Source organism: Elephantulus edwardii, unplaced genomic scaffold (assembly GCF_000299155.1).
Source record: "Elephantulus edwardii isolate Elephantulus edwardi_28Jun2011 unplaced genomic scaffold, EleEdw1.0 scaffold00074, whole genome shotgun sequence".
Lineage (NCBI taxonomy): Eukaryota > Metazoa > Chordata > Mammalia > Macroscelidea > Macroscelididae > Elephantulus > Elephantulus edwardii.
Window position 1 is genome coordinate 15670739 of NW_006399824.1, and position 24596 is coordinate 15695334.

A 24596-nucleotide genomic window follows, 5' to 3' on the forward strand; every position below is an offset into this window, starting at 1 on the left:
ATTTAAAATTAAGCCTGTCTTCTTCCAGAATATAAATTGAATTTATCCACTTGGTTCTATCTGCATAGATTCCTCCATGGTTGAAGCCACCATTACCCTTTGTTTTTTGAAGAATTTGAGTAGTTTCGTAACTGTCCCTCCCCCCCCCCCCATTCATATTTCCCCATAGCATGTTCTCCATCTAGCAATACGCACGAGACTTTTAAAAAGCAAATCGGAATCTGTCACTCCCCGGCCTAAAATACTCCAGTGCTTCTCAGTACATTTAGAATAAAATTAAAAAACTTATTTGTGGCCTAAAAGAGCACGCACGATTTGATCCCTGTTGGCTTTCACACCCTCACTCTCACCAGTTCACCAAGCTGGCTCTTCCTGCCTTTTTTTTTTTTTAAATTTTGTTTTATTTATTTTAATGAATGTTTACAGAGATTGGCACTATGGAGTATTTGTCCTTTTGTAACTGAGATATTTAACTCATCATAATGTCCTCCAGAGTCACCTATTTTGAATAATATTGCATGAGTTCCTTGTTTTTCAATGCATAGTATTTGATTTTGTGAATATACCAGAGCTTCTCTATCCATTCATTTATTGATGGGCACTTAGGTTGTTTCCAACTCTTTGCTATTGTGAACAAAGCTGCAATAAACATGGGTGTGCATATATCTGCCTGGGTGGCAGTTATGGTTTCTTTAGGGTATATTTCCGGTAAAGGAATTGCTGGGTCAAATGGTATTTCTATTTGCAACTTTTTGAGAAAACGCCATACAGCCTTCCATAGTGGTTGCACCATTTTACACTCCCACCAACAGTGAATAAGAGTTCCAGTTTCTCTGTAGCCTTGTAAGAACTTGTTGTTTGCTGCTCTGTTAAATTTTGCTATTCTTACTGGGATGAGATGATATCTCATAGTTGTTTTGATTTGCATCTCTCTTAGAGCTAAGGATTTTGAATATCTCATAGTTGTTTTGATTTGCATCTCTCTTAGAGGTAGGGATTTTGAACATTTCTTCATGGCTATCTGAATGTCTTCTTTGGTGAAGTGTCTGTTCTTATCCTGTGCCCATTTTTCAATTGGGTTATTTACCTTTATCTTGTTGTGGTGCTCAAGTAATTTATAAGTTCTAGATATAAGTCCCTTATCTTACATGTCATTACCAAATATTTTTTTCACAATCTCTTGCTTCCCTTTTTTACTCTTTTGAGAAGTTTTTAGATGTGCTTTGGGATTTGATTCTTAGAAGGTCCCATTCATCCATTTTATCCTCTCCTGGTTGTAGATGTTTCAGGATTCTTAGAAGACTGTTTATGTTGTGGATTAAGACTTCTAGAGTTCTTCCAAGCTTTTCTTTAATGACATGTATAGTCCTAGGTCCATGATCCATTTTGAGTTGGTTTTCATGTATGGAGTGAGGTGTGGATCTTGCTTGAGTTTTCTACAGGTAGTTTTCCAATTTTGCCAGCATCTTTTGTTAAAAAGGTTGTATTTTCCCCACTTAAGTGATTTCATCTCCTTTTCAGGAATCAATTGACTATAGGTAGATGGACTGATTTCTAGATTTTCTATTCCATTCCATTGATCTATGTATCTGTCATTATACCAGTTCCACAGCAGTTTAATAGGATTTGAAATCAGGGAGTGAGATGCCTCCTACCTTATTTCTCTTTTTAAGGAGTGCTTTGCTTATTCAGGGCCTCTTCCCATTCCAAATGAAATTGGAGATTGCCTTTTCCATCTCGTTGAAGAATAGAATTGGTATTTGTATTGGGATTGCATTGAATGTGTAAATTGCCTTTGGTAGTATTGTCATTTTCACAATACTGAATCTTCCTATCCATGAGCAAAGGTTTCTCCAGGTTTCTTTTGTTTCTTATAGTAATGTTTTGTAATTTTCTTTTAATAGATCCTTTGTGCTTCTGGTTAAATATACTCCCAGGTATTTAATCTTGTGATTAGCAGTTGTGAAGGGTATTATTTTTCTAAGCTCCAGTTCTGTTTTCTCTTTGTCACTGTAGAAAAATCCAATTGATTTTTGTATGTTGATCTTGTATCCTGCCACTTTGCTGAATTGGTCAACTATGTCCAGTAGTTTTCTTGCTGAGTCATTAGGGTTTTCTAAGTATACTATTATAGCATCTGCATACAGAGATAATTTTACCTCCTCTTTGCCAATTTGGATACCTCTTATTTCCTATTTCCACCTTTCATTTTTCATCTCGTGACAGGTCCTTCTTATTCTTCCCATATCAAGAGAACAGAACCTTCTTAAAAAGGCTGTCCTTGTCTGTCCTGCAGTCAGTTTACCCTTTATTCAATCTATTAGCGTTTTTCTTTTTTACCAACAAATTTACAATTGTGGATTATGTGTCTGTCAACCTGCATGCCTATCTCTTCTACATGACTTTGAGTCCTTGAAGATTCATAACAAAGTCCTTCTTTGCTACTGTGTGTGGCAGCCTAGGCCTGGTGCTCAGTAGGTACTCAGCTAATATAACTAACACTGGGTGAGGAGTTCCTCATGGTGTCATCATGGGTTAAGTGTTCAGCTGCTCACTAAAAGGTCAATAGTTCAAATCTCCCTGCTGCTTCTAGGGAGAAGGAGTAGGCTGTCTGGAAAGAGCTGCATCCTGGAAACCTTACTCAGCAGTGCTGTTCGGTGCTGCACAGTTGCCAGGAGTTGGAATTTTCTCAATGACAGTGGGGTTTGTTTTGCGGTTCATTAGAGAGTTCTGTAAGTAGAGAGGAATTTCAGCTTGTGTGTTAGAGGTATGGAAAGCAATGGTATAAGCAATGTCCTCAAGGCCAGGCTGACAAGGCATTTTCATCCCAGAAACTAGACCAGTGTGTCTAGATTCTAGGGCACAGTTTACTTATTAGCAGTCTTGACATACACCCTGGGATCTTCGGAGTTCACTCTTAATCTGTACTTGATTTTTCATTTGGCACTTTTCATTTTTATCATTTATTGAGGGCAGTGGATAGGTAGAAGAAAAAAAGCCTTTCTCATTCTGACTTACCTCCTCTTCTGATCTTGAATTTAAAGAGAGGAAGGGTTGAGTGCATGACCTTGTGTGTGTGTTCATTATCATAGGGCACCGATGAGAAAAGGAGTGGACATGTGAAAGAAGTACTGCAAGCCACGCAGAAAGTGTCTCTGTATCATTTGCTTTCCTGGATTCTTGAGCAGGATCCTTTCTGTTCCTGATAACTTTTTTTCTGTTTAAAAAAAAAAATCAAAACATCCCAATTAAAAAAAAATGAGGTGGTGTGTGTTTTTTTTAACAACCATCTATTGTTGATTTAAAGGATGAAAGGCAATTTTATCCTAAGATATATTTCTGTAAAGTTTTTATTTAAGACAGTCCAGCCCAGCCCTTGTTGCCTCTTGCCTAGCTCTGGGTCCATTCTCCATTCCAGCTGAGATGTTTATTTTCCATTTAAAGCAGCTTTTGCCTGTTCGGGACTGGTGATGAAGAGCCCAGGATAATGAAATCTGCACAGTTGAGACTTGGCGGTTGGCTAAAGTCATTATGCAACTCTTAACATTTTCCTTTTGTTTCTGTCAATAATAAAGAATTGTCAGTTTTTCTCATAGGGTTCACCCTGTAAATACACTAGAATTTGCTCATCTAGTATTTTGTAATGGCAAAGTTAAATTATTTTTTAAAGTTAAGATTTTATGCCTCTCAAAGAGACAAGAAAATTTAGGGACTGTGTGATAGCATCATTCAGATTGTCTGAGGTTTGCTAAATGAAGTTAAGAGAATGGAGACCCCTCCACAGGGCTTTGCGTGTCTGTATTTTATCAGACTATTGTGCCATGGTTGAAATAGCAAGTATAACAGGAGAAACAGTGAAGGTTATGGAAAACAACATTTTCCAGTGGTGGAGCAATTCAAAACAATTAGGATCCTTTGGTGAGGTACCTTCCTTAGTCAAACAGTAAATCTTTCCCTATCAGCCCTCCCTAATACCTGGATTTCTGCTCTTAGAAGAGTCTCAAACCCTCATCTGAAATCAAATGAAGCATTTATATTTAAGTGTACCTACTCAGAGCAGTCCGGAACAGCTTAAGATTTATCAATCATCGAAAAGGGGGGGAAACCCAACCAAACAAACGAATAAATGATACCAAACTCACTCTTGTCAAGTCCAAAATCTACCAATTTATAGTAACCCAACAGGACAAAGTAGCACTGCCCCGTGGGGCTTCCAAGGCTGGAAACATTTACAGAAACGTAGATGCCATGCCTTCTCCCGCAGAGCCACTTCTAGATTCCTACTGATGACCTTTTGATTAACAGCTGAACACTTTAACCACTGTGCCACCACCACACCTCCTAATCAGCTACCAACACCCCCCCCCAAAACAAAAGTAAAAAAACAAAACCAACAACCAAGCTCAACTTGATTCCAAGGAGTTAGGCTGCCAAGCCAGAAGCACGTGGTTCAAACCCACAAGTGGCTCTTGGGAGAAAGATGGGCAGTCTCCTCCTGTGTGATGTACTGTCTCTTCAAACCCGCTAGGGATTGGAACTTGAGGTTTCAGAAGTTAAATACATCTAGATGATAACAATACCTTGCATGTGGCCACAAGTTTAAATATTTCAAACAGAGTGTGGGCAAAGAGCACAGACATTGAGGAGATAAAGAAGACCTACTCTTTGGTGTTGGGTGTATCATACTTGTGAACAGAGATAAGAAGGTTGTTTGACTGTGATTAATAAAGTGGAGTAATACCATAGACTGCTAGGAGAACAAACAGGTTTGTCCGGGAGAGGATGAAGCTGGGCTGTTCCTTGGAGGCAAGGATTCTGAAGCTTCATCTGACATACCTTGGGCATGTTGAAAGGAGGGACCATTCCTTGGAGATGGACATCATGTTTGGGAGAGTGGAGGGACAGTGCAAAGAGAGGAAGACCCTCGATGAGATGGATTGATTCAGTGATTGGAGTAATGAGAGTAGGTGTGTCAGAGACAGGTTAGCACAGGACGGCACATAACAACAACAACAATGGTCGAGGCAGGTATATAGAACAATACAACAGATGGATGGTCTTGATCACAACATTCAAGTGAGCCTTGTAGATGATGGGTACCCAGCAACCCATAGCAGTTCCCACCCTGAACCAACTCAAGTCCTTCACCTCCCCACCTCCACATGGTCTTGATAACTTGCTAGTCTTCAAATAAACCAGGGCTCCTGACTTCCAGATATATCATTGGCAGCTAAGCTCTTCAGATGGCATTTATAACTAGCATTTATGTCCTGAGGCTACAGTGGAGGAATGAAATGAGATTTTGTATAAAAAGGTCACAAGAATGGTGTAAAAATAGGACATCAGAGTTCGTATTTGCAAAGTTTCCTTCTCTTGCGTACCTCCCTCGTCTCTTCAGCTTTATATCTGGTTGTGAAAGGGTGTTCTCATAGATCAGCAGGAGTTACAGAGGTAAAATTTATTAGCAGTGTTAAGTGGATAATATTTACAATCCTCATCCTGGGTTAATAAAATTCAGAATACAGATAGTCATTATCCAGATGGCCTGAAGAGCTCGTTCAACCATAAGAGTTCCAGACAGGAACAAATTGGAGTCTGTAGTAAGTGCAGAAGGACAAAATTGCATATTTTTATAATCACCACCATAATTTATATTTATTTGTTTATGTGCAACAGATGAATAATTGACTTACAGTAATATAATTGTGGCATGGTTTTACGTCTTTGGCTGTGACTGCATTATCTTAAAATGCTTCTTAGATTACCACCAAAACAATTTCTTCTCCAAAGGAAAGATGTTCAGTCTTTGGAAACTTGATATAGAAAACGAGCGATCCAGTTTGTGCATGTTTCCTTGCATGCTGTTCCCTTTGCCCGAGGCTCAGCACCTCTGGCAGTCACTCTGGTTCTAAGCAGCTTGCTAGGGATTAGAGGACCTACGGATGTTATTTTCACCTTTGACACGGAAATTCTTTTTAAGATTATGCGTGAGATTTCTCTATAAATAACAAGTGAAGTAATAATACTTTTTATTCTAACTCTAAGATGGCCTCCATCTCTTTTAAATTAGTCTTCTGTAAAAGGGATTTCATAATCCCACTAATGCCCCATGGTTCAAATTGTTTCAAGGGTTCTTCCCTGGAGCTGCTATCTGAGCTAGTTTATAAATCAACATAAAAATCAATCTCATATTTTTAATGTCATTTTATATTTGGCTACCTCCAAAGATGTTCCAAAGGCAGTCAGTTCAAATCCAGAAGCTGCTCTGCAGAAAAAAAGATGGGTAATCTCCTCCTGTGTAATTTACAACCTACAAAACCCCACTGGAGGGTCACTCATGTGTCGATTTCTTCTTGATGGTGATGAGTTTGAGTTGGTGGTTTGTTTTTGTTTTGTTTTTTTAATAAAACCATACAATTTCAAGATTTATCAAGAGATAAATTTTTGTCCTATAACTGGCTCTTCATCAGAATTGTTGTTATTGTTGTTATTTTGTGTAGAGTCAGAACCAACCCATAACTAACCCTCTGTGGGTTCACAGGGGCTGTTAATTGCACGAGAGGAGATTATACCCTTCCTTCTCCCACGAATGACTTAAATTTTGAAGGATCTCTTTCTCCATTGAAGACATTCAGATTCAGCATTTGCCAGGTCGAGGACAAGTATTCACTCTTTAAGAACCACAGACACAATGCTACCCTAACTACCCGCCTATTCTTGGATCGTCCTGCTCCCTTCCTGCCAAGCCATTTTCTATCCTGGAGTTTAACACCTGCTGTGGCTACACCCTTCACTTTCAGAGACAGGTTCATGCTTAGATAATCTTGTGAGGGAAAAGATGCCTTCATATTATTCTTCTTTATATCTCTTTAGCTGTGCACTTAACTTCATGTTGTCTAAATAACCATTTTTCTTAATCAGTTCCATTAAACACTTACTGAGTTCTAGCCAATAGACACCACTCTGAACAAGTTTTTCATTCTTGCAGTTAAAACTCTTTAAACATGACCATCTAACCAGTTTTCTGTTTGACCATAGATCCATTTCTAAAAGGCAAATTGTCGGTGTTATTAGGAGCCACTGAGCCGAGTATGACTCATAGCAACTCCAGGATAAACGGGTCTGAACACTGTCCTATCCTGTGCCGTCCTCAACATCTCTGACATACTGGAACCCAGTGCTGCCATTACTGTGGCAATCCGTCTTGTTGAGGGTCTTCTCTCTTTCGCTGACCGTCCGTCCACCTTTCCAAGCATGATGTCCCTTTTCAAGGAATGGCCCTTCTTAATAACATCCTCAACGTATGCAATTAACTTAAACCCTAAAATTAATCAATAGATTGCACTCCTCACCCACCCCACCCCACCCCCGTCCCAGCTGCTAAGTAAACAGTGTGTACCTTGGCTTGGGATTTCCCATTCTCCTGGGAAGCAGAGCCATTGCCGCTTCCTCTTGACCCTCAGCAGCAACCATCTTTAAGTCTTTTTTCAATCATTTCGGAAAAACTCCAAAGTCATTCCTCATCCTGCTGCATATTCCCTTTGCCACACACTCCAGATTTCTTGAGGAAAATGGAGAAAGGAGAATACGATTTCCTTTTCAATTATTGCTTTAAAATGAGTCCTTGGGAGAGTATTTTTTCCAGCCCTCTCTTATTTGATTGCTATATCAAACTTCACATTTAATGGACTCTGCCTTAATGTCCTGCAGCCCTCTCTACTTATGCTGCTTTTTCTCCTCCAAGTCAGCAAGTTGCCATGGTAGTTTATACCCTATGGAGAACTGCTTTCTACCCCAGGTACCGGGTCACTGGAACATTGTGAGGGCCTGGACATGGGTTAGGGCTAGGGCTGTGTCAGAAGGTCAAACCCTCGGGTCACAGTACCTCTGCAAATCCACATGGTAGTCACTGAGCTAAAACTGGGTGCCCACTGTCCTTGGTAGCCAGACTCATCTCCAGTAGGCCGTTTTGTGTTTAGAGAAAACAAAAGAGAAAATAACATGTTCACCAGAATAAACCATTTAGGGGTCAAAATAACAGTCCTGTGTTTTTGTACTTGTGTGAGATATAAAAAGAAACTTTGAATTTCAGTTTTCCTTGGTACACACATCCAGACTTCTGGCTTATGCGTAGGCACTTCCATAGAAGTAGCTGCCCTAAGAAGCTATCTGAGCCCCAAACCTTTTGACTGTTCTGGAAAGCCGGGCGGTCTGTAACGTGAGGCCCATTCTCTCCTGACAGAGTGTTATAAATGGACACTGACATGGACTACGAAAGGCCCAACGTTGAAACCATCAAGTGTGTGGTCGTGGGCGATAACGCCGTGGGGAAGACGCGCCTCATCTGTGCCAGAGCATGTAACACGACGCTCACGCAGTATCAGCTGCTGGCCACCCACGTCCCCACGGTGTGGGCGATTGACCAGTACCGGGTCTGCCAGGAGGTAAGGACAGAGAGTGCTGGGACTCTGAATGGTGCATTTTCACTGTTGCTTGTGTTATTCAAAACAAAACAAAACCTGAAGACAGTTTGACTTAAAAGTAAATTTATTTTTTTTTAAAAAAAAGTAACTACCATTCAAAGCAAGACTACCATCCTTTTAGTGCCACAAGATAAAACCCAAAGCAAAATGCAAATTTATGGGGAATTGTGGTATTCTGAATAAGAGGTCATGTGGTTCCAGAAAGAAAATTAAGACTTTTTTTAAGTCTTATTAATGAAATAAGAAAACTGAATTCACATGAGTTAAGTGGGCATTGAGAGGGTTCCCAGACATTCTGCACCCCCAGGGGTTCCCCAGCTAAACCCTGAGCCCTGGCTTCTCTGTCTCTCCCGCAGGTCTTGGAGCGTTCCAGGGATGTGGTGGACGAAGTGAGCGTTTCTCTCAGGCTTTGGGATACGTTTGGGGATCATCACAAAGACAGACGCTTTGCTTATGGCAGGTAAACCACGACTAGTGAGTGTGGTGTGTGCCGTGTGCTGTGTGCTGGACACTGAGCAGTTTCCTTTCTCAAGTTAGCAGCTGCCTCCCAGTCAACCAAAACCACAGCTACAGGCTTTTGAAATATGATGGGTTCTGCACTGTGTCTAAGAAAAGAATAAAACCTAACAGAAAAAAAAAGAACTCAAGCCCCAAAACATTATTTCCTGATGTAAAAAAAAAAACAACCACAAAAAACAGAGACAGCCCTGCCCTACCGTTCCTCTCAGGAAATATCTAGTTAAATTTTTTTCCCAAAAAAACGTCCCCAACTAGATTTAGTTTAAGAAGGGAGTTTGTTAGATGGAGGATCCTGTCATGCCCTGAAGCCTGGGGCTGCTTTGATTGCTGTTCTCCTGAATAACACTTCATTTGCCTTCTGTTAAAATGTTTCATTTTAGCACTTGGCAGCCCAGCTACAGAAGGTCTCTTTGGTCTTTTCAAGACCATGTTAGCAGAGTCTGATGTTATTTGCTTTTGGCTTTGTGTTATCTGAAAAGCCTATTATTTTTACTTGAAGGTCATTTTTTAAAAAAGAAAGAAAAATAACTTTGAAGGCCTTTAACAAGGCCAGTTTGTGAAATGAACTAAAGCACTAATATCTTCTTCCTCCCCCCCCCCATTTAAAAAGAAGTATAAGGGAAAATTCAGCAATGGAAGGATTAATCTAGAAGGATACTAAGATGAATAGGGTCATGGTCAAAGTGGTTTAAAATATTTAAGCAACTTCTGTTTGTCATTGTGACTTAAAGTTTCTCAGTGTATGCACCATAGCTATTAAAAGCTGGTCACAGAGGGGATTTTCTTACCTCCTAATGGTAAATATGTTTTAAACACATTTCAGTGTGGAATTGGTACTGTGGGTTTGTTGCCCCTTGTTGACATAAAACATTGTATTTCCCCTGTAGAGATCAGCATTAAATTAGATGCTTTACATACATGAGTTACTCTTTACTATTGAGGTAAACACTTGAAAGACTTTGCATTCTTTTCAAACCAGGAGCTATCTTAAGACTCTGAATAGACTTTCATCGGCATTTATTCAAGTGGTCTGAAATTCCAAACAGTTTTCCTCCCTTATTCTTCTGAAGTATTTCACATGCAGAAAGAATCTACAGTTCAGACAATTTTGTGCAAAAGGATTCAGAAATAGAGAAACTAAAACGTAATTTTAATGTCCCCTTGGCAACAGGACACTTGAACTTAATATTCAGCATCACAAATAATACTCTTTTCTCTCATTTCCTTTTTTTTGAAATTTCGACAATGCCCTTGGTTCTCTCATGTTGGGTGATGCTTCTGTTTTCTCTTTTAGTCAAGTGGTCTACATGAATAAAATAGAAATAAATGAACCTTCTTATAAGTATCATGCAAACAGGTTTCAATATCTGTGGTTTAAAGAAAGCATAACATAATGAAAATTGTAAGAACAGATGCACTAGATTTTAAAAGGGGTTTTTTGCACCCTTCTCAAAAGATGTCATGAAGATGATGGACTTGACATTAAACTTATCAAGATATTTGTTGTTTCGATTCTATTGACGTTTCAGTAACTGACTGATCGTTGCTGCTTGAAGTATTTGTATTTTGAATAATGCACCTTAATTTGGCCCCACATGATAAGGTTTTTATCGTGCAGACGTAAGGCCTGTTTTATTTTTCCCCAAGATCCCTGCTCAGGATTTATTTAATGATACAATGGCCGCCATTGATCTGATATTGAAGGCCCTCTAGTCTGGTCTGGTCCAGCTCCCTGACGCATCTGGAGTCATTTTTCAACAGGTCATGCCTGTGCTTGTTCACTCCCCACAAAAATAAGCTGCTCTTTCATGTGACTCCATCAGTTCAAAGTCCATTGTTCTGCTCTGTTGTCTGTACTGTTTGGTTCTATTAACTGTAACCTGTTACCCCTTGAAGGGAAACAGGAAATGCCTCCCATGCCAAGTTTGAGTCTCTTAGCAGCACAAGGGGCTGCGGGAAACATTCCTGTGTTTCTGCCTGCATTTACCTTGGGTCTTGCTTTGTGAACGTGTTTGTAACTTGTATTTCCTCTGTATTTTCCAATTCTGCACGTCTCCCAGGTGTCCTTCCCCAGACTCTATGCCTGGCAAAGAATAAAAACCAGAGCTGTCTTTCTCTCTCGGACTCCAGGATGTTTCAGAAACATAAATAGGGCAGCGCTGATAAAGCAGCAAAATTACATTTTGTGGAAAGTCTGATAATGTTAGAAGTTTCTTTTACTTGGCACTTGAACTCTGACCACATTCTCTTGCTATAAGAGGGCTGTTTAATTTCCTAATGACCTTTATTTTTAGCTGTAGATCACTTCAGAAGGAGAAAGCTCATAATTGCTCTTTCTAAGATTAATTTGGCTTATAAACCTGTTTATAACAGCCTTGGAGTGTGGACAGACATAAACTTGGAGGTCTGTGGAATGTATTTCCTATGCTTGGAAAGGTGTTCAAAACTGTCTTTAAAAAGAATTAATTTTATTCTTGTGGTGACGGTGAAAGAAACCAGATTCATACCCAGCCTTCAGATTCTTAGGGCAAAGGTAGTTAATAAGTTACCCCTTCAAGCATTCCTTGGCACGGATGAGCACAAGTTCATAGAGAGGACCCCATGGAATCAGAGTTTGGGTATCTGGCAGCCCACCAATTTGAACTTGCAAGTGTCTTAGTATGGTGTAACTGTGACAAGCCTGCCATTGTAGTCTTTATAATTTGAAAGCAACTATTCATCCTTGCCCCATTGTCACAGTCACCGTGTCAGTCCATTTTGTTGAGGGTCTTCCTCTGACCTTCCACCTTTCCTAGTATGGCATCTTTTTCTAAGGGCTGCCTTCTCCTGACAAGATGCCCAAAGTACGTGAAAGGAAGCTTCCCTATCTTTGCCTTTAAGGAGCATCCTGGTTGCACTTTCTGAAAGACAAAAGGGTTTGTTCTTTTGGCAGCCCATTGAGTATCCATTCAATACTGTTCTTCAACACCACAAGTCAGTGACATCAGTTCTTCTCTCAGCCTATTGTCCAACTCTCAGATACACAGGGAAAAAATGGAAAAGACCATTTTCCTGAAGAAAACACACCTTAGTCGACATAGTAGGTGCTTTCTACCTTTAGTTCTATTAATCTTTTCAAGAACCCTAGGCGAAAGAGTGCATCCCCATCGTAGCTGAGGAGACCTGAATCCTTTCACTACCATACTTGACCCTACAGTGACTCTCCGAAGGAAATCTGAACTCAGCTCTCACAGGCTCCCGGCTCCCACACTCTCCACGCGCCAAGCTACTTCAGCTACATTTTAAACATAATAGAGCTAAAGAGCGCCACGCACTAATCAGCCAGTTCCCAAAGCTCCTTCCATATTTGTGCAAAGGCTTAGAACTAGACGAGAATTCACTTAGTCCTTCCTAGGAAGGGGCAACAATCCATTCAGCTGGAGAAAAATTATTAACAGGCATCTGTATATTTAATGAACAGGAAAAGCAGAAGGAAGCATCGACTCCGGAACACGGTGTGTGAGAAGTACTGACCCCTCTCCTCACAGTGAATGACTTCACTTCTCTTGTAGCTTCCCTCACCCACGCACCCCTCCACCACTTACTTTCTATCCACTTTGGGATGAACTATCGGAGCTCTTAACTGGATCTTTTAAAATGTCAAGGGCAGAACTGTTCAGAGCAACCAGGACTGTGACCAACTATTCTTTTTTTGGCTAGAAATGAGTCATTTCTTTTAAATGTATCACTAAACTCAATTTCCCCCCCCCCAAGAGCTAATATAAGAAAAAAAAAATATTCACACACCTAGCACTGAAAAATGTAAACCAATAGAATGAACTGTGTCCTTAGCAGACATCAGATCCTTCCTGCCCTTCTCTAAACACCAGAACCCAAAACCAGACCCAAGGCTGCCAAGTCGGCTCTGACTCATAGTGACCCTATGTGACAGGGTAGAACTCTTCCAGAGGGCTCCACAGGCTGTGCTCTTCAGGTCCAGAAGGAAAAAGATCTCATCTTTCTCCTATGAAGCATCCAGTGGATCCAAACAGCAACCATTCAGTGAGCAGGTGAGGGCTTTAACAACTCTGTCACCAATGCCCCTTCCTCTAGACTCAACCACACATAAATAATTACTAATAGATTTTATTGTTTCCTTTCCTTGAAAATGCCCGTCATTGATTTGTCTGAGAGTCAGATAGCCTTCCAGTGCTGAATAAGGCTGAGAGTGGTGAAAACAGCACCTACAGTTTCTTGCGAGGCCCAGGAGCCAGGCCTATGCTAGGTGTGCTGCATAGCCTGTCTCCTTTCATTCTTGTGGTGCCATTGCAGGCGATGGTATCCTCATTTCACAGTTGAGGAAGCAGGCAGAGAAAGTGGTCAAGGTCAGACAGCAAGGAAAACATGGACCTGAACTTTCCCACTAGGCCTGTCTCACACCACAGCCCATGTTTTCCCATGTCACTATTCTGTTCTAGCTGCTGCTAATGATTGATGACAAGCCAATAGACTGATGACTCCTAATGGCATCTAGAACTTTCACTGTCCCCTGTGGAAACCAAAGACAGACATTCACTATGTATCACCTGCTCTTTTTCTTTTTTAATTTTAAATTGATTTGAATGAAAATTTACAGAGACTTTGGATTTCCATTATTTCATTGTTGCACTTTTCTCCCTGCCCACCCCTCCCCCCCAATTCACTTTTCTTTTTGAAAAGTGAAAGAAAAAATTGTTTCATTGTTATTCAATCCCCTCCCCAAATCTGCTCCACTATGCTACCTTCGTTCTGGACTCCTGTCATAATAATAATATCTAATCATGTCAGTCCTCTTTTATAACCGTGGCATTATACCATATTTGTCTTTTTGTGACTGAGATATTTCACTCAGGGTAATGTCCTCCAGGGTCACCCATTTTGGTATCACCAGCTCTTATGATGGTTTGTTTGTTTGGTTTTTTTGGTTGTTTTTTTTTAAATTCTTTAATCCAGAGCAAATCATTTTCATATACATCCATCCACAAGAGGCCACACGTGAGACATCCAAGTGAGTTTTTTGATAGCAGATAATAATCTTAGGTACTTTATATAGTATCCCCACTTCCATCAGGTACTTAATTTACAAACTATGCAGAACCTTTGCATTTGCTCCTACCCCCTACAGCTCTTAGACTTATTTTCAGGCTAGTTGGAATCCATTTACTGGCTCGTTTAATCATGTTGTTGTTGTTGTTGTTATTGAGTGCCATCAAGTTGTAACTGACCCACCAGCGGGTCTTCAGAGGCTCTTAATCACATAGGTAGAGGTTGCTCATCCTTCTCCCACGATGGGTTCAAACCTCGTACCTTTAGGATTGCAGTGCAGATTCTTACTACTAGACTACCAGAGCTCCCTAGTTTAATCATACACATTGACTTTTCTCAATTTTTTTTAGCTCCTATGAGTAGAGAAGATGTTATAAATGATTCATCGGAGCTATCATTTCTTTGTGTCTCTTTAGTAAAAGGATCAATCCAGTTTTGTGAGGCAGGCACATGTAATCAGGTACAGTTCATATGCATCCCATTGAATTTTTGGTTGGAGCCCTTTTAAAAACTCAGTGCTATAGTTGACTGATATTTGTGTCTTGGCCCCGGATTGGGCGTGTTTATAGTTACTGGCAAGAGGCAGAGGATGACAAATGTGTTTAGATAGGGCATTTTTGTATTAGCTCTTACTGACTGTGGCTGACTCTAAGTGTCAAGACTAAAGTAATAGTCTAATGTTTGACTCTATATTGATTTTCTTTTAAAAAAATACTACTGTACAATATTTTCATTTCAATTACTGAGTTTTCGGCACCTTCATAAATGTTGTTCCAACTCCACAAAGTGCATCCATTACTAGCCAATAATGGATGCAACTTATGGGGGAGGGGGATTCAAATCATGTGTTTTTGGGTTTTTTGGTTGCTTTGGGGGGGGGGTTGTTTGTTCATTTGTTTGTTTTTTAATGTGTAGTTCCAGGGATCTAGAAGTTAAACCATTCAGCCCTAAGTGCATCTGGGTATGAAGGATGAGCAGTGCCTAGATTAAGAGAGTAGAAAGACATAAGAAGAACAGCGAGTTGGACCAAGAGATGGCCATAGGACTCCTGAAGAGGGTGCACTAAAATTGTTAGCTCTCGTAGTTGAACATACATAAGCATGTTGGTTGAAATGCAAACTTTAGCATCCCAGAAGTTCTAATAAAAGCATTCTGAGCGGAAGTAAATCAGCAAACTTCAGCCATTATCTGGATGATGATGAAGCCAGTGTTCTCTTAGGCTACACTTTGGAATTACTATGATCGTCTTACCCAGACTTCTCCCTGAAGAGGGGAGAATCTGAGTGGGCCCGCTGTCTTAATCCATTCCTGAAAAATTCTAGAAAATATCATCTAATCTGTAGTGACAGAGAACAGATGAGGGGTCAAGAGAGAGCCACATGACAAAAGGACACAAGTTAGCTTTGGGGATGATAAAATTGTCTGTTATCTTGATTGTGACGATGATGGGATAGCTACATACACCTGTCAAAACTGAGCAAATGGAACACAGAATGCACAGCTTAATATATTTCAATTATACCTCCATAAAATTAAAAATGACGTATCATCTTTATGGGCAGAGTCCTCTCATCTTGGCATAGTTTTACATGGTAGACAGCCTGTCTTTTAAGTGTATGTTGAACTTAAAATGTTTTAAGTAAAACATGTATCATTTATATGAATTTAGGGGAAAGATGGGTCTAGACCTTTGATGAATATAGGAAATGGGATTTTTCTAGAATTCAAGGCTCATGATAGGACCCTGTAATATCCCACAGATCGGGGCGGTCTGGTTCCTTTTCCCATAGATAAAGCCCTCAGCTGTGTGAATTCTTATCTGAACAAGTCGCCTGTTTCTTTGGTTGGATGGCTGCTTGTATCTTTTTTTCTTAGAAGATATGTTTGCAAGCATTCTGTGATAGCAGAATAGAGAACACCAAGTTCTGTGAATCCTTTATATTTCTATAATAATGGTTTTGTCTTTAATTCTTAGTTCTCTTTGAAACTGGATGATATACTACAGAGTAGTCTCTGAGGGGATACTCATGACAACTTCAAGTGCTTGGGTAAATCTCCTCATTTAGATTTGAGACCTCACTCTTGGTTTCTTCCTCTCCTGGCCTGCTTCTCTCAACTTCATCTCTTGCTTCAGATATAACAAAATATTAAGAATTCCATGTTCCCTGCAGCTTCTTGGCCTAGAAATATGTATTACTTCCTTCTAGAAAGTGCACACTCTACCTTACCTAGCCATCTACTCTTAATCTAATAGTCTAAGAATTAGAACAAGGGCCGTGTGCTCCCAAACATCCTTCCCACATGCCTGCCTTATACTTTCAGAAGAGACCAGGTGACATGTCTCTCCTTTATATTCTCATACACCATTTTTACAAATCCTTTCTTGTGGCAATAATAGCATAGAATGAAAATTGGCTCTTTATGCTTAACAACATTGCCCAGAACGTTTTCTTGGCTGTAATCTTTACATAAATAGATCTCTGCATCACTGTCCCAATAGAGCAACTGGATGGGTTAGAACCATCAACCTTTCAATTAGTAGTTGAGTGCATAACCATTTGTGCAATTATAGATTCTTTAGTCCATAAAACACAACTGCCATAGGATCAATAGTAACCATAAAGTTTACAGCCTCAGAAGCTCTACGGGCAGTTCTACCCTGACCCATAGGGGCACCTTGAGTAGGAGCACACTTGATGACAATCAGTTTCATTTTCATCTTCACAAAGCAGACTTCCACACCATTATACCATGGTGGGTTCAAACTATACACCTTTTGGTTAGCATCAGGCACTTAACCCCTGTACTACCGGGACCCTGCCACACTAAGAGCTTAATACATATTCTTGTGTTGTGTGCCATGGAGTCAGAACCAACCTTATAGCCAACCCTCAAAGGGGATTTTCAGAGGTTGTAAATCACACTGGAGAAGATTGCCCGTCTTTCTCCCAGGGAGCAGCTGGTAGATTCAAACCATGTACCTTTGGGTTGGCAGCACAATTTCTTACCACTAAGCCACTAGATGTGGTACTGAAGAAGAGTCTTGAACACACCATAGACTGCCAAGGTGACAAATAGGTCTACCTTGGAGAGGGTGAAACCAAGTTGCTCCTTGGAAGCTAGGATTTTGAAAGTCCTTCTCACATACTTCGGGCCAGGAGAGATTGGTCCTTGGAGAAGGACATCGTGCTCAGAAGGGTGGAGGGACAGCGCAGGAGAGGAAGACCCTGGATGAGATTGACAGATACAGTGACTAGGGCAATGGGAGTTGGTGCATCACAATTAGTGAGACCAGCTTAGGACAGGGCAAAGTTTAGACTTGCTGTCTATAGGGTCTCTATGGGTCGCAGGCGACTTGATGGCACAGAACAACAACAACCAGCCAGCAGGGCTCCCGCAGTACATGTTACATGAAGTAGTAACTCAATCAATCCCTCATACATGCCAAATCTTCAAAGGTGTTTATGAGATATCATAACAAACTCCCAATTTTTAGTACATTTGATTTTATAGGTGTGCATATATATTCCAAACCATTCCAAACTCACCACTGTCAAGTCAAAACTGATTCATAGATCACCCTCCAGTGGGTTTTCAGAGACTGCAATGGCATGAGAGAAGATTACCCATCTTTCTCAGAGCAGCTGGCAGACTCAAACCACCTGCCTTTGAGTTGGCAGTGCATTGTAAAATCAACTTAAAGATGAGAAAGATGGAAAACTTGTTGCCTGACCTTGCTTAATGGACTATCAGTGGAAAGAGGGGCAGTTAGGCAAAAAACACAATCAATCACTCTCATGCTCAACTTCCCTCCTTTTTTTTCTGTCAAGTTTTCTAATTGTAACTTTGAAAATCTCTGTGTGTGTGTGTGTGTGTGTGTGTGATGCTTCATTTGGATGATCGTTACTTAATATTAATACTTATATTTTTCAAATTATAGATTTTTTTTCTCTTATAAGTATCATCCTTAAGAATTATTGGTATGTGCTATCGAGTTGTCTATGACTCACAGCAAACTATGAACAATAGCTCGGAACCCTGCCTTATCTTGAGTCATTCTCACTGTCTTCATCACACTTGTCCCCCTTACCACAGTCACTGTGTCAGCCCATCTCATCCAGGGTCTTCCTCTCCTGTGCTGACCCTTCTCTCTTCCAAACATGATGTCCTTCTCCAAAGACTGGTTTCTTCTAGCAACAAAGTATGTGAGATGGAGCTTCAGAATTCTTGTGTCCAAGGAGCAACTGTCTTCACACTCTCCAGGACAGACTTGTTTGTTTTATCAGACAATGGTATGTTCAATACACTTCTCCAGCATAACTCAAAGACATTGATTCTTCTGTCATCCTTAGTCATTGCCCAGCTCTCAGATGTATGGCAACTAAATAAAAAGACCATGACTTGGATCAGGCACCCCTTGCTCCCTAGACTGACTTCATTGCTCTTCAGCACTCTGTAGAGGTCCCTGACAGCAGACTTTCCAACTGCAACTCAAATTTTTATGTTCTCATTACTGGTGCCAAGAGTGTTGATTGTGGATCTGAGCAAATTTAAATTTAATTTTAATTTAAATTGGTAACAATCTCAATCTCTTCTCCATCTGTCATGATACTGCCACTTGGCCCAGTAGTGAGAATCTTTGTTTTCTTGATATTGAGATGCAATTCATGTTGAAGATTGCAGTTCTTGACTTTCTACAGCAGATGCTTCAGGTTCTCCTCAGTTTCAGCAAGCACGGTTATGTCATCTGCATAATGCAGGTTGTTTATAAGTCTTCCTTCAATCTTTATGCTGTACTCCTCCTCATAAAGTGCAGCCTCCTGAATGATCTGTTTAGCATATAGATTAAAAAGTTACAGAGAAAGGGCACAACCCTGAAACACACCTTTTTAAATTTTGAACCATGCAGTGTTTTCTTGCTCTGTTCTTATGAGTCTTTCTTGGTCTAAGTTTCACATGAGCACAACCTAGAGTTCTGGGATTCTCATTCTTCTCAAGGTTTGTCACAATGTGCTGTGATCCACACAGTCAAATGCCTTTGTATAGTCAATAAAACACAAATAGGAATTCTTCAGGTACACTTTGCTTTTAGCTACAATCCATCTGATATTAGCAATGATGTCCCTAGTGTCATGGCCTCTTCTAAATCCAACTTGTATTCTGGCAGTTCTCCGTCGATGTACTGTTTCCAATAATTTTTTTATAATCTTCAGCAGAATTTTGTATGCATGTGATATTAATTATATTGTTCAATATTTTCTACACTCTGTTGTATCACCTCTTTTGAGAATGAGAATAAATATGGATCTTTTCCAGTCAGTTGGCCAGGTAACAGCCCTCCAGATTTCTTGGCACAACCTGGTGAGCACATCCAGGGCTGCATCTCCTTGTTGAAATATGTCCTTTGGTATTCCATCAATATCATTTTTACAAAATAGGGGAACTTGAACAGGACGACTTAAGGTAGATTACTATTGGATAACTGTTGTGTATTCACTCATTCAAAGAGAAAAAACAAATTTATTAGAAAGAATGAACATATATAAATTTCTTTATGAAATGAAATCTTTGCTAGCAATTCTCACATCCACAAAGATAATGTCCTAAACTCCTAGCTACAAGTGTTCGCTGTCATTTCATGGATTATGTGCTAAAACTCACAAACATAAGGCTTCCTGGGACCCAGAATGCATGTTCATGCTAAGCTTCCCACCACTCCTGCTCCGTTGTTTTATTATTTCTTGCTATGAACTTGCATTAGAACTAGAAGCAAAAATATTGGAAAAATTGGGATTCCTCTGCCTGAATGAGAACTGTCCCCAGGATGAAGTTGTCCTTGGGACTGATCAATGGCAAATGAGATAGCTACAGGAATCGATCGATGGCTGGGCTCACACATGTTCTTGGACCTAGAAAGTTCCTGGCCGTTGCCCAAACACCGTTCACATGGCTGGGAAAGCTGGCCCTTTGTAGATCAGCCCCAGAAAAGCATTGACAAGCCCAAGAGAGGCCACAAATACGCAAACAGTGAAGCCACAGAGATGACAGTAAGAGATAACAAGTTCATTAACATAGAGGATTCTGCCTTCCTTTTATTTACTTTCCATTACTGCTTAAGACTTGCATGTTTAGCAAGTTGAGTCATATGTCTAATGTGTTGATTTATTTAGTTATTTATTTACCCTGGAAGAGAAAGAAATATTAGCTAATGATGTTTCAGTAGAAATGTATTTTAGTCAGTCTGTCCAGTTTCCCCTTTTGAATTAGGTTAGTTTTGTTATGTGCCATCAAGTTAGAACCAACCCATAGCTCACCCTGCAGCAGATCTTCAGAGGCTATAAACGGCACAGGAGATTATCCGTATTTCTCCTGAGGAGTGAGTGGTGGGTTCAAACCTCCTGCCTTTGGATTGGCAGCACAACTCCTTACCACTAAGCCCCAAAAGACTGTAGAGCAATTCTGCAGTGTCTCAGAGGATAATTCTACTCTCCATGTTGAAGCACTTATTTTTTTTCCCAAAAGAATACCTAAACTGATAAGCCAATACGAAAAGATTTATTAATGAAGATGTCTAATATATATATTTTCACTGAATCACACAGATATAGTAATGGTTTTTGAATTCACACAATATTCCTGTTTGTCTGGCAATCATGGTACTTTACATTTGGTAGAACAAAGGGTTTACCTTTGCCTTACTGGATCTTTCCAGTAGACTTATCCTTTAACTCATTGTTATTGAATCATAGGAACTCTGTTGGACAGAGCAGAATTGCCTCATAGTGCTTCGAAAGCTGTGATCTTTCCAGAGGCACTTACTCCCACAGTGGCTGCTGGGCTTAAACTGACCAATGTTGACTTAGCAATGAAGCACTATGCCTCCAGAGCTCCTTGATAACCTCTAATATTTCTACTCCTTATATCCCTAGTACCACGACCCCTTCTAAGACCAGCCTGGATTTCTGGCAATTCTCTGCTGATGTGCTGTTCCAGTCATTTCTGGATAATCTTTAGCAGAATCTTGCTTGCATGTGAAATCAATGATATTGTTCTGTAGTTTCCACACTCAGTTGAGTCTCCCTTTTCTGGAATGGAAACAAGTATTGGTCTCTTCCAGTCAGTTGGCCAAGTGGTTGTTCTCCAGATTTCTTGACATAACTTGGTGAGCATGTCCAGGGTAGCATCTGTTAGCTAAAATACATCAATTGGTATACCATGTATTCCTGGGACCTTATTTTTTGCTGTTTCCTTCAAAGCAGCTTGAACAAGGCAGTCGTCAGAACAGAGCAAGGAAACGCTGCATGGTTCAAAATTGGGAAGGGTGTACGACAGGGATGTGTTCTGTCTCCATACCTTTTCAACCTGTATGCAGAACAGATTATCCAAGAGACTGGGCTCTATGAGGAGAAGTGTGGCATCAGGACTGGTGGAAGATCTATTAACAATCTGTGTTATGCAAATGACACAACCCTGCTTGCTGAAAGTGAGCAGGACCTGAAGCGTTTGCCGCAGAGGGTCAACGACTGCAGCCTTCAGTGTGGATTGAATGTCTCAATGTCAAGAAGACAAAGATTCTCACCACTGGACCAATTGGCAGCATCAGGATGGATGGTGAAGAGATTGAGATTGTTAACAACTTTAGTCGGCTTGGCTCCACAGTCAACACTCCTGGCACCAGCAGCCAGGAAATTAAAAGGCATATTGCCATGGGAAAGTCTGCTTTTAGGGAACTCTTCAAAGTACTGAAGAGCAATGGTGTCACTCTGGAGACTAAGGTGCATCTGATACAAACCATGGTCTTTGAAATCACTTGTTATGCATCAGAGAGTTAGACAATGACCAGGGAGGGTAGAAGGAGAATTGATGCCTTTGAGCTGTGGTGCTGGAAAAAAGTATTGAATGTACCATGGACTGCCAAGAAAATAAACATATTCATCCTGGAAAGGGTTAAACCGGGCTGCTCCTTGGAGGCAAGGATTCTGGGGCTTTGTCTGACATACTTTGGACATGTTGTAAGGAGGAACTGGTCTTGGAGAAGGACATCATGCTTGGGAGGGTGTAGGGACAGTACAGGAGGGGAAGACCCTCTATTAGGTAGATTGACTCAGTGACTGGGGTATTCGGGATGGATGTGTCAAAGGCAGTGCAATTGGCACAGGACAGAGCAGTGTTTATGTCTGTTGTGCACAGGGTTGCTATGAGTCGCAAGCGACTCACGGCACATAACAACAACTCCTTATATTTACAAAATTACCCCCAACCTGCAAACTCCTTCACTCCCAGTCTAGTTAGGAGGTTAGAGTAAGTTGCAGCAAGATTGAAGCAAATTAGAAAATTCTCCTTTAAATATGTTACCTTGGAGATCTTTTTTTATTTTAGCGACTCATTGTTTTGGTTTTTGGTTTGTTTTTAAAGAAGACGCTCTGTAAATTAGGTCTTGATTAAGCTTTAATTCTTCTCTTTAAAAAAAAAAAGTCCTGAAAATAAATTCTCCCATTTCTTTATATTTTCTTTGCTTTGGGAGATTTTCAGAAAAGGTCATTCATCTGTTGCTAGTCTGGTGTCTAGTCTAGGTATAGATTTCGTATGAGCATAATTAAGTGTTCTAGGATTCTGTTATTCTCAATATTAGTCGTTGTTTCCTGTAAAGACAGAATTGCCAATGGTTCAAGCAAGGTTTGGAAGAGGCCACAGCACCAAAGAGATCATTGATGATGTCAGATGGATCCTGGCTAGTGCAGAGAATGCCAAAAGAGTGTCTATTTGTGTTATTGGCTATGCAATGGCACTTGACTGTATGGTTCATAACAAACTATGACCCTCCCTAGTCACTCCATTTTTGTCAGAAGATTCTGATCTCCAGTACGTCATATCACTTTTTTTTTTCGCTTTATGTTTCTATTTCTTGTTATGTGCTGTCAAGTTGGAACCACCTCATAGAGGACCCTCCAGTGGGCTTTCATATACTGTGACTCAAACGCGAAGAGGTTGCCCACCATTCTCCCATGGAGCAGCTGGTGGATTCAACACACAGGCCCAGCTGTTGGTAGCACAACTCCTTACCAACAGGTCGCCAGAGCTCCTGCTTTTTCTGTTTAGTAGTCATCATTACCTAAGAATACTACATATATTCTCTTTTTTATTGTCTCTATCTTCCACGGACTGTCTGTGTTTGTGTGTATGTGTTTGTGTTGCTAATTGCTGTGTCTCCTATATCTAGAAGAGCCCCAAGTATACAGAAGATATTATCAGTTATTTGTGGAAGAGTGGGTTGATACTGCATGAGTAGCTTGGCAAGTCGGGGGTTTCTCTCCCAATTCAAAGAGGACTGCTGAGAAGCCTGGGCAAATTCCTGTCCTTATTGGTGTAAAATGATCTTGCTGGTTTACACATGGTAATCCCAGATTCCTCCCTGGTGACTAACACACCACCTTTCCTATATTTACAGCTAATCTCGCTGAACACAGAACAGAGGAGGAAGAAAGTTCCTCAGGCATTTAGCTTCAGGGAAAGCTAGAAGAGATTTGAGAATGTGAGTGAAGTTGTGAGGGAATTTATTCCCACAATCTCATCTTCTGTTGAAGAAGACTTCTTTACATTTGTGCCTTCATTGACTTAGAGTTTAGTGAAATTGCCTAAATTATTTCTTTCCATAAATTGCTATGCTTCCCTCAATTTAATTAGCATTTGACTTCTCGTGATTGTGTGAGGTATAAGAATATACTAAAGGGGATACAGGTTGCCAACTATAGAAAATGGGTAGCAAGTGAAAAATAGCCCATTTCCTTTGGATGTTAATCCTAAAATTATCAACTTACGGTCTTAACGCCCTGTGATATATGCACTCGGATGAGAGCACCAACCATTATGAACGCTTGAGCTTTGTCTAGTTAGGGTTTGACGGCATTGGTTCAACACTGACGTTGCTTCCTTGCATTTAGAACATGTTCTGTTTTGACCCCATTTTGTGGGTGGGGAGGACTAGTTTAAAATATTTCTTCCTACTAAACATGTAGTTATGGGCTTGGAAGAAATGGTTGTGCATGCTAATCACCCCCAAATCTGGATATATTTCAGGGTGTTTTGACAGTTCCCCCCACATAACATCTGTACTTACGAAGCCTCACTGCTCTTGGTAAAGTATGGACTTGGTTTCTCTGCTCATGTCCAGGGCACTGCATGGTCCTGCCCTGCGCTCCCCAGATCCCCTGCTGGGTGCTGCCTTTGCAGGCCACTCCATCTCTCATGAGTATCCACTTCCACAGCCATTCATCTCCAGGTGGTTATGCTCACCACTACTGACAACGCCTCTGCATCTCATACACACTGGGCTGCTCCCCTACTAAAACCTCCCAAAGCCACATGTTACACATCCCTGTTCTCTGCCATGCTCCTAGCTGTTTTGTGCTGTTTTGATCTGTCTGTCTGCATAGCCCTGTTAGACTACGTGCATGAAAGATGTGTTGTCAATCTGAAATGGTCTTGAAAATGTATTCGGTAAAGAGCCTTCCAGGGAGAAAGGGAAGTTTA

The 24596-nt window shown here is 40.6% G+C and overlaps 1 protein-coding gene across 1 annotated transcript in view; it reads left to right on the forward strand.

Annotated features, from left to right (window-relative positions):
* The window catches only part of RHOBTB1 (Rho-related BTB domain containing 1), an 84127-nt gene that overhangs the window by 29941 nt on the left and 29590 nt on the right, over positions 1-24596 (forward strand). The window contains exons 3-4 of the mRNA XM_006889031.1: positions 8243-8444; positions 8840-8943. Of these exons, the coding sequence (XP_006889093.1) occupies positions 8253-8444; positions 8840-8943 (296 nt within the window). The 5' untranslated portion in view covers positions 8243-8252. The remainder of the gene's footprint in view (positions 1-8242; positions 8445-8839; positions 8944-24596) is intronic.